The sequence below is a fragment of the Dipteris shenzhenensis genome, chromosome 26, assembly GCF_047967505.1.
Source record: "Dipteris shenzhenensis isolate YYH24624 ecotype China chromosome 26, Dip_SZ_1.0, whole genome shotgun sequence".
Taxonomy (NCBI): Eukaryota; Viridiplantae; Streptophyta; class Polypodiopsida; order Gleicheniales; family Dipteridaceae; genus Dipteris; species Dipteris shenzhenensis.
The window spans coordinates 6,971,498-6,982,272 of NC_141621.1; the positions used below are offsets into that span (position 1 = coordinate 6,971,498).

The 10,775-nt window shown below is 43.2% G+C and overlaps 1 protein-coding gene across 1 annotated transcript; it reads left to right on the plus strand.

Annotated features, from left to right (window-relative positions):
- Positions 1-426: 426 nt before the first annotated feature.
- On the plus strand, positions 427-2,996 carry LOC147884596 (transcription factor ABORTED MICROSPORES-like). Its single transcript, XM_087397877.1, has 4 exons — positions 427-1,309; positions 1,554-1,760; positions 2,087-2,257; positions 2,479-2,996. Exons 1-4 carry the CDS (start codon positions 716-718, stop codon positions 2,560-2,562), a joined length of 1,056 nt encoding a protein of 351 aa, XP_087254003.1. The 5' UTR covers positions 427-715; the 3' UTR covers positions 2,563-2,996.
- Positions 2,997-10,775: the final 7,779 nt, after the last annotated feature.

Sequence of the window (10,775 nt, forward strand, 5' to 3'; positions counted from 1 at the left end):
GGAGACACGTCATGGAGTGGTTGGTGCCGCGGAGGAAAAGTTTTTTTGGGGGCGGGGCGGGGGCCACGTGGGCGGAAACAAACCAAGGGGAGGTAAGGGGAAGGGAGAGGGGGACACGTAGGAGGTGCCAGGTAGGCGAGTGGAGGTGAAAAAGGGTTATAAAAGAAAGGGTATAAAATGAGGGTACGGGGTTTTGGGGGGGACACGTCAGTGGTGCCACGTAGGCGAAAAGCGCAAAGGTTTTGAGGGGCCACGAGGGAGGGAGGGAGATGGGTTAGAGGTAGGGGTAAGGTGGAAGAGACGCCGGGGGAGGGGCGGCGGAATTGTATGTAAGCTTTTTTATATAACACTAAAGTTGCAAGCTTTTCTAATCCCCTGTTCTTTGAAGAGCTCTCAAGCTCTCAGCTCCTCCTCCTCCTCCTCCCCTCCTCCTCCTCCTCCTCCCCCTCCTCCTCCCCCATCTTCCTCATTTCCTGCTCTTAACCTCCTCCTCGCATGGCAAACGTCCATTCTTTCGAGCCCTCCGATCCCCTCCTCGATTCAATGCGCTCCTTGCGTCCCCTCCTCGTCTCCCCCCCCCCCCCCCCCTGACTCCTTCCATGGCCTCCACCTCATCCCCGCTTCCTCCTCCCTTAGCTCCTATCCCTCCCCCCCCATCGAGTCTTCTCCCACCACTATCTCCACCGAAGATCTGGAGCTCCTCGAAAGCCCCTCAATGTTGAGCTCCCTTGATCACGACATGCTCCTCTCCGGCCTCGGTACCGCTTCCTCCGCTATGGGGATCAATTGTGACGAGTTCTCCCATCTCTTGGAGAATTCGGATAAGTGGAATCTACCATCCGAGGCCAATTTCCCCTCCTGGAAGCTCCACGAATTCCCCTCAGCTGAGCATGGCAACTTCGTTCGTCAAGACGCGTCTGACGGTCCTTCAGACAAAATTCAAGCCGGCAACCCGGAAATGGGCAAGGTTAGGCTGAATTGGTGCCAGGACAAGAGCAAGCAAGAGGACAACAGAGTGGACCTTGGAAGGGTAAAAGCGGTCTCTTCTTCTGCTGAACGGAAGACCTCTTCGGTTTCATCAGACTCCCCCGGAGTGCAGGGCTTGAGAAGGCTCGACTCTGCAAATGACCTTCTGAAGCAATTCGATTCGTCTGACAATAGTGACGCTATGGAGGAAGACGAAGGTGACAAGCTTAGCCCAAGTGGGAAAGCTCCCATGTCAAAGAATCTCGTGTCTGAGCGGAGACGAAGGAAGAAGCTCAATGAAAGACTCTACTCGTTGAGAGCAATCGTTCCAAAAATAAGCAAGGTACTGAAACCGTGTTGTCTTCGGATCCCATCCTGCTTGGTAGATTTTAGCATCCATGATCTGTTATCCGTCGAGCAGTCTTTCAGCATGTTTGTGTGATTGTGCTTCTCTCCGGAATAGCTTGCTTTCTCACTTAGTTAGACTATGGACGGTCTTTAGGGGCTGATTGTGCTCCGCCTTGCTGTCTTCAGCTTAGTACAACAAATTTAGTAGAATCAAGTTGTGACGTACGCTCGATTTGCAGATGGACAAAGCCTCGATCGTTGGGGATGCAATTAGTTATGTTCGGGATCTTCAAAAGCAAGTGGAGGATATGCAAGCGGATATTCTCACCCTTCAGTCCAGTAAGGATTCTTCGCAAGATGGATCACCTGATTGTACAAACAATGGCGTGGCTTTGATGGGTGGTAATGTACCCGGCAAACATATTCCAGAGCACAAAATTTTAGAGGTAACGCTTGGGAGCAATACTTATAACAGTCTTCTTTCGTGTTGTTGTTATGCAGTGATATAGCCTTCACTTGAGATGCTATGTTCCACTTGTCAGGACAGTTTGAGCTCTCTTAGTCATGACACTTCTCTCTTCGCTCAATCCCGATCCCCCCCCCCCTTTCTCTCTTACTGCTTCCTTCGCGTTTGTCACTCAAATGTGCACACGCAATAACCAAGAACGTAAGAGGCAGTGCTTTCGAGCATATGTTTTGCTCTTTTCTTTAGGTGGCCTGAAATTTTGAACAAGATTCATGCTGACTTTATGTTGCTGTCTGCCCCTTCCAGCTGGAGGTTTCTAAAATGGAGGAGCAGACTTACAATCTTCGGATACATTGCAAGAAGGGACCCGGAGTTCTAGTGCAGCTGACCCGGGCATTGGAAGCTTTAGATTTTGAGATTGTCAATGCTAATCTCACGTCTGTCAGCGACCATATACTAAATACAATTGTGGTAAAGGTATATTTTCTCCCTGTTGCCTTTATTGGGATCTGTGTGTGCAACTGTTTCAGCATAAAGCCTTTGTACAGAGGCAGAGATCTGCCTGAACTTTGAAGGGTAAAAGATTGTCTACTTGCTCGATATGTGCGTGACTTGGTTAAGCACTGAAGCTGCAATAATTTCAATAGCGGGATTGACAGCGTCCGACGTGCTAAAACTATTTGTTTAATCTTGGGCAGGTCAAAGGTGGCGATGTGCTGAAACCGGATGAGCTGAGGCAAATGGCCTTAGATGTTGTTCCCAAGTTTGGGTTGCATCTGTGAAACCAGGCTGGCCTGAAAATGGCAAATTCTGGTGGATGTTCTTGGATGATGGCAGTGCAATGCCCCGAGTAAACAAGGAACAGAGAAGTTGGGTTTTGAGTTTTTTGTCGTAGGCAGGGAACGGACGTGTTTTCGTTGTGTATGTCGGCCGCAAGCATTGGAGCGGACCCCTGTGTACACAGTTTGTCTTCTCAGTGCTTCTCTAGGTGTATGAAATGTACGTTTGTATCCCGTCACCTCATATCCCTCTGGCTTCCATAAAGAAGCACAGCACATGGTGTTACTTTGTCGACATTACCAAAGTGTCATCTAATGACTCTTTGACAGAGCCCAGAAAAGAAGGCATTTTTGTACTCGTGCGAGAATTCAGTATAAGATTGCTCCATCTCCTTGCCTTAGACCTTTGTTGTGGTGCCCTTTCTGATGCAGCTAGTTTTAGATTTTTAGTATACAAGGCACTTTCAAGATGTGACTTTTTATGCTTTTCACTCGCACTTTCAATACTTTCGAACAATGGCAATACAAATATAAGTAGATGACCTTGAAACGAAGAAGTCCTTTGGCAATAGAAAAGTCTTGTAAATGCACCACATAATTTCAAAGTTAGTTGAATTAGTGTCTTTGGAGAACAATCTCAACTTCATGTAAATGCCAGATGCACATGAACAGTGTGCGACGGTAGAGTGTTGTAGACGAAAGTTCACACTTGGAAGAAGAACCTTCATAATATAGAAAAGAAAGGATGGGCATAGTCCTACAAATGCTCTAGCACTTGCAAGGTCACTAAACACTAATCGCACCTCGCATCAAATGAGTGCTAAGGTTATGTGATGATGGAAAAAGCATGGGGTGGAAGAGTAAACGAGTTACTTTGAAATGAATGGAATAGAAAGGATAATACAAAGAGAAGAATAATACACCCAGCAAATGGAAGAAAGATGTTTTCATTACTTGGCCCCTTGGGCAATGAAATATACAAATGACTCTTTGGTTGAACACTACGTACACTGGTTGCATAGGCAAGATCTTGCCGCCTTCTCACAAGCAAGTAGGGGCGAGGTCCTAATTGTCCAACCCATTGCTTTCCTACTTTTTGCTTCTCTAGCCAACCTTGGAGTTGGGAGGTCAAGAGCTTGGCCAATCAATTTGATGATTGAAAAAGCATGGGGTGGAAGAGTAAACGAGTTACTTTGAAATGAATGGAATAGAAAGGATAATACAAAGAGAAGAATAATACACCCAGCAAATGGAAGAAAGATGTTTTCATTACTTGGCCCCTTGGGCAATGAAATATACAAATGACTCTTTGGTTGAACACTACGTACACTGGTTGCATAGGCAAGATCTTGCCGCCTTCTCACAAGCAAGTAGGGGCGAGGTCCTAATTGTCCAACCCATTGCTTTCCTACTTTTTGCTTCTCTAGCCAACCTTGGAGTTGGGAGGTCAAGAGCTTGGCCAATCAATTTTTGCACCCCTGTCGTAGCCTTCAATGTCTTTTGGACCAATAGGATGCATTGGGCACACATGTGTCCAAGTTCTTCAATTGGATTCCTTGTGAGAGGAAATAAAATTTATTATTGGATTCTGAATCCTTCACCTTCATTAGGAAAAACCAGAGCTCTTTTTGGGGCCTTTTAGGCCAGAAGAAAAATGAGGGCCAACATAACATTAAAAAGAAAAGATATACTACCAAGTTTGCATTCAATGAGGATACTTGAGCTTCTTTACTATACAATGGAGAATTTGGTATTTTTGACATCACTCCAACATGTCAAATCGTATTCAATTGCACAAGTGGTTTTTTGAGCCTTTTTTGCCTTTTTTAGGCCTTTGGGTGCTCGTTTTTGCCGTTTCAAAAGTCCTTCCTGGGGTTTCAACCCACTCCAAATGCACCGGTGATGTTAGAAATACCAAAATTTGTACCATATGTCAATGGTATTATGTAATATTTTATTGTTTTAGAGGAAAGAAAAATGGGAAATTTGTGAATTTCCCTCAGGGCCCCAAAATGAGCTACCTTTTTTCCTAATATCTCGCAAGGTATCCCCATCCCTATAGGTTGTCACATTTGATTGTAGATGGCTCCAAGGATTTGTCATCTTGATTGGGCAATTATAAATGTGGAGGTGACTTTGTCCTCGCTGATGATGACCTACCTTCCCTTTGTGTAGAACGGCTTTGCTACTTCATTGTACATGTTGATGGCCTCTAGGGGGATTTCATGGAAGCCTTAGAGCCTGGTGAACGTAGCTAGTCTCGTTGAAATGAAGGTTCAAGTGTTAGTAGCAAGAGGGCTAAATGGAATGTGCACAATCATGAGTGCACATGCACACACACACACACACAAACCAACGCACACTCACATGCACACGCACACACACATTTTGATATATGAAGGAGTGATATATAACCAACACACATACCCTACAAGTTGCCATCAATAGTCTTTGCATAAATAGATATCCAATTGTCTATATTCAACCCACATTGTAGCTCATTGCTCTTTTGTCAAAACTTATGACATAACTCAATAACACAATCGAATATTGTCATGAGTTATTACTACATTCGATGCTATTATCAATCTATATCATAAGTTGTGATAGATAAAAAATTCCTTGAATTATTATGCCATGGAATTGAAATCAATTTAAAACTTCCACAAACATAATCCCTATGTATTCATCACTAACTTGGAGTTTCACTAGTAACTCAGTAGTCTAAGCATTAAATGTCTCATCTTATGTAGTCCACTAGAGATTTCTTTTTGCACGTATGACACAACTTGATGATGAGGTTATCGGTTTGCTTCATAAGTTGTTGCTAATAGCATTGAGTTGAGACATAAAACATGACACAACACAACACAACACATACTATTTATTGGCCATCTTTGAGATATGATTTGACCTCATAGTTTTAAGATGTCCGTTGTCAGTAGTGCCCGTGAGGTCGACCTAGTAACATTTTGATCACATACAACTTGTTAGAGGTTGGGCTATTATGGCTACTCATGTTTATGATCCATATGTATGTGAAATATTAACAAAAGCAACCTGTGAGCTCAAATTTAACTCAAATGCACCCAAAATTTCTTTGGGGAATGTTGATTGAATAGATGCCAACTAATGGGTTTGGGAAACAAAAATTTTGAGGATTCAAATGGGTTTTCTATCATAACTATTTACAATGGTTGCCTAGGAATAAAATGGAAGGCAAGGAGAGGACTTGTATTTTTTTATTGGAAAATGAGTATGGTCGAGAATACAAGACACACTATTCCAGGAAGAGCATAAATATTTATGTAGAAATTGGAGAAGTGCAACCCACAAAAACTTGTGCAGCTGAATAGAAAAACTAAATAAGAAAGTTATGGTCTCTACCTCATGTAAATATGTAGAGACACCTGTGCTTCAACTGGATGGATTTTTGGAGCATTTGTGTGAGTCAATGGGGGAGCATGTTCTTAGCACAACATGCTAATACCGGCTTTGGTCTACAATGAAACTATTTAAAAACAAGCATTCAAGAATTATGGATTTGCAGAAAGGAAAAACAGGCATATTGGAGAGGTATCTCGGGCCATGCTAAATGAAAAAGACTTGCCAGATTTTAAGTCATGGGTCATGCAGTTATGTTTCTCTATATGAGGCTTGCATTATCAATCTCCCAATGAGTGCTCTGCAAAAGCTCATTATCATGCATCATGTCAGGCAAACACTTGGGGACTGGAATAGATCTAGATGTTATGAAACAACACCTATTAGAGGTGGTTCTAGTAAAGCAGAGAGAAACAAACTTGTTGATTTGATATAAGGTCTTGCAATGCAATGTACAATGTCTCAAACTCCACAAAATGTGTGGTTGGTTCTCTCAATGTGACAGCCCCATCATAAGACATTACGAGTCTTCTAGGAGGAAAGAGCAGCACAAAAAGGAGAAGGAGAGGGAGCATATCGTTTCAACACCTTGGCTACTTATTTGAATCACACTTCCAGGAGGGACTCTTCTTTAATTCATCCCCTAGTGTCACGGACCTTTCCATCAATGTTGACACTAGGTTCTGCTCCTAACCCTTTGACCTCACTAGGTGCTGGTGCCCAGCGCATGCATAGTGTTCTCATAGTGTTTGGGTGGAAGATTCCTTCTCTTGCACTTTCTTATTGATTGAATCGCATTCCTACTGGTGCTTGGTAGTAAAATTGTAACAAACTCCTTCTATGAATTTCCCTGCACATTCGATGCATGGATAGCTTGCTGTCTACTATCAACATATGTGGGTGGATTCACATTCTGGAAAGTGATTCTCCTCATTTAGACATTCCTCATGGGTGTCTTATGCATATTCTTCTCATTTAAGACCACATCATGGCTTCGTATGATCTTATTTGCTTATGGATCCCAGAGACGATAGCCCATCTCTCTGCTTTCACCATAGCCCAAAAAAATGCATTTCCTAGACTTAAGATCTAGCTTCTTCTGAAGCTCTTTTGGCACATGTGCATATGCCTCAGACCCAAATAAACACAAATGAGAGTAAGAGGCTTCTTCCCAGTCCATGCCTCTTTAGGAATACCACCATCCAAACTCTTACTAGGTGATGTATTGATCACATGCACTGTAGTCTTCGTTGCATCATCCCAAAAACCACAACAAAGACTTGCATTGGAAAGCATACATTGCAACCTTTCTTGAATGGTGTGGCTCATCTTTTGTGAAATTGGATTTTGCTCTAGAGTACGAGGGGACATGAGCTCCCTCTTGATCCCATGCGTATCATAGAAATACTGAAAGTCATGAGAGAGATACTCTCCACCATTGTGAGTTCGTAGGCATTCAAGCGTTCTACTTGACTGATTTTCAACCAAAGCCAGCCATTTCTTAAATACCTAGAACACATCGCTCTTCATAGATATAGCATAAGCCCTCACTTTCCTAGTTGCATCATCAATGAATGTCACATAGGATTTAGCCCTGCCTAATGACCGCGTAGGCATGGGACCACATCCGTCTGAATGCACCAAAACAAGCCTTTCAAGTTCTTTCTTTCCCCTTCTTTTATGGGATGACGTAGTTGTGGGATGTAGTAGTCTGAGCTTTTTGGTACAAAAAAACATCCAAGAGAGGCCACAATTACAAACTGCTACATAAGAAACCTTGTGCTTAGGGTTTGTGCACTACAATAGAAATTATGGGTCATCTTCCTCGTTCTCCCCAGATGCTGTGACAACTACAAAGTTATCCCCTCTTCCAGACAGTCAGTGAGGTCATCAAAACTCTCCCCAAACTGTGGCGAGTCGTTTGTCTCTCCACTGTTTGTCCCTCCATCTGAACGTAGAGGGAAAACTTGAACTCGCTCTCATGCCTTCACAGTTGCAATGTTCTCACAATCGTCATGATCCCCTATGATGCACGTACTGTGCAGAAACAAGCCATAGAGACAATTCTCACAAAATTCAAAATCAGAAAAACTCAAATGTGGTACATAACCCAAATGGCATAAGAGTTTCATTCCATTTTGGATCATGTGCCCCAACTGCCAATGCCACAAAGTACTTGGCTGCTCGGTTATTGCAACACATGATCAGACAACCCTGATATATGTAAGGGATACAATGTTTCACATTTGGCACCTAACCAAAGACTAGCATGCTTACATGGCACCAGAGATTGGCAACTTCTAGCACCAGACACCAAAGACCAACATGTTGACATGGACACCAAAAACTGGCAGCCTATAGCACCAAAGACATAGGAGATTGGCATGCTAACATGGACATTGAGAACTGGCACCCTATAGCTCTAGGCACTAAAAACGGGCTTCCTTCAACAATGGATACCAACGGGCTCAATGTTGATGTGGAGCCAAGCATCGTCATCCCCATCAGACACGTGCCACCTAAGAAGAGGTATAGGTTTGACCTACATAAATTAACAATTGATACCAACGGGCTCAATGCTGACGTGGACCCAAACATCGTCATCCCCATCAGACACGTGTCATCTAAGAAGAGGTATAGTTGAAGCTGAAATGAGACTCTTGGTCAGCTTAGGCACATGTCTCACATTTTTCAAAACAAAAGTAGACGCATTTGCAAAAGAAAACTTTATGTCACCTGCTCCCAGTATGTCACATGCATAGTTATTTCTAAGCTTTCTTGCTCCCCTTGTTGGTCTAGATGCTCCATGCCAAGACCCCACGAAGGAGGGAAGGTAGTTGATCACGATTGACTCAACTATTTTGCCCCTCTTGGGAGACCTCTCTACTTCCACGATTAGTTGTGTGGAAGGACTGAGAGGACCCCTGATCGTGCTTGGATCCTTCATCGTGCTGGGATTCCTCATGGTGTTGAGATCCCTGGGATCCCCCATGAGAGTTGGATGGTGGGGACTCGTGTTGCTTGGACTTCTGATGATGAGAACTACCTTCAGATCCCTGCTGATCATTGCCCTCTTGGCCATTGGGGCTTGAAGTGTGTTCAGAGGCCATGAAGTTGTGAGGAGGAGAACGGGTAGCATCTAAATGGCATCTAGTGGGTCTAGCAGTTTGTTTAACTTGTGCCATAGAAATGAGGGATTTTAGGGTTTTGAAGTGCTTTATATATTCTTTTTAAAGCACTTTAGGGTTTTTCTTTTAAATTAGGGTTTTTTGAGTGCACCCCCTCCCCCCCAGTCTTTTGTCGCTAGTTTGGTAATACTTAATCTTCACCACCCTCCCTCCCAACCCACTCACCCCTCTGCCCTGCCATGTTGCACATGCAATTCTGCAATTTCCAAACAAATTTGTGAATTTTGGAATCTATAATTGACTCAAAATAGTGTTAACTTTATTCATCAAACATTTTACATTTGGGGCTCTCTTAGGACCTAATGCCTCCCCTGTCTGACTCTACGTTGCAACCAAAGTGCAACCCCTTGTCTCCTTGTTGAGGACTTCCAAGCATCACATCTTCTTGTCTTGTTGACATGTTGAACTGCTTTTGCGAGACTTGAGACCTCTACCTTATCGCGCTTGAGAGTCCTGCCCTCTAGACATCTATAAAACCAATCGAAATTTCATGTAGTGCATTGCTTCGCACAATACCACCCCCATGCCTTATGTCGTTGAAGTATGCTGCCTTTGCTCTGTAGCGCGATTTCTCCATTCCTTGAGTATTCCAAATGGATAGAGGGCCCCATTGCTCCACAAACCATGGTGCATGTGCATTAGAAACATAAACTGACTCAAGTTTAAAGCACAAAATTTCAACCTAAGCAACCGATTCAGATGATGTATATTCCTAGGATTGGATTTTTTATTCTGGTGCTTCATTCCATGTTACTCCCCATAGGGAATGGTCGTCCACTTATGATAGTGTAAAGACAGGTTGTGAGGAGATGGAGAGATTAAAGGGGGCACAATAAGAGGAACTTAGAATTAGAGGATGAATATAGTGGGTTCTAGATAGAACAAGAATCCCATCGACGATTCGAAGACAAGAGGAAGGCCAAACACTGATAGCAGATGGCCATGGAACATTTCGAATTGAATGGCATCTTGCTTGTGATTCAAAAACCCTCAAGTGCTTGCATGGTTGTGAGATAGGGGCAAATGCAATGTTCACATGCTTTTATTGCCTATGTTCGCAACATAAGCAAAAGGTTGGCTTACAATGGGAGAATGCCATCCTATCTTACAGACAAATGCAAGCTCCCAATCGCAACAAGAAGGAACCAAAGTGGGATCCCATCTTGCCCATCCCTCTATTGTATTTGCATCTTGTTTATGCTTGGAATTTAATTTTGAAAGAAGTATTAGCACAATGCATTGCAAAAGCTGAGAAGTTGCTGTCAGAGATGGGATTCCATGGAGGACATGTCAAACTTAACGAGGATAAGAAAATGTCTAGGGCAACACAGAATCTTCTTGCCAAAGTGTCCATGGGTGGAGCAAAAGCAAGGAGATTCCTATTGACAAAGACAAACATTCATTGTCTCAAAGCAGGTTAATGGGTTGGGAATACTGGACAGCATTGTGTGAATGCACAAGCAATAAGGCTTCTCATCCTCAAGTAGCAAATTTGAGAGCTAAAGTATGGACAAAGGTAGATGCATTGATAAAATTTATTCGCCAGGTTCAAATCGATGAGATTTATTATGAAAGGTACAATGACTATGAAACAATTTATCCTCATAAGTTGGACCATAGTGAGTTGGAAACATGGATGATTTT

Excerpts from the sequence above, each read along its gene's own strand:
- LOC147884596 (XM_087397877.1), top strand. The coding sequence starts at position 716 with ATGTTGAGCTCCCTTGATCACGACATGCTCCTCTCCGGCCTCGGTACC. Across the intron at positions 1,310-1,553 it reads TCGTTCCAAAAATAAGCAAG|ATGGACAAAGCCTCGATCGT; the intron begins GTACTGAAACCG and ends CTCGATTTGCAG. Across the intron at positions 1,761-2,086 it reads CAGAGCACAAAATTTTAGAG|CTGGAGGTTTCTAAAATGGA; the intron begins GTAACGCTTGGG and ends TGCCCCTTCCAG.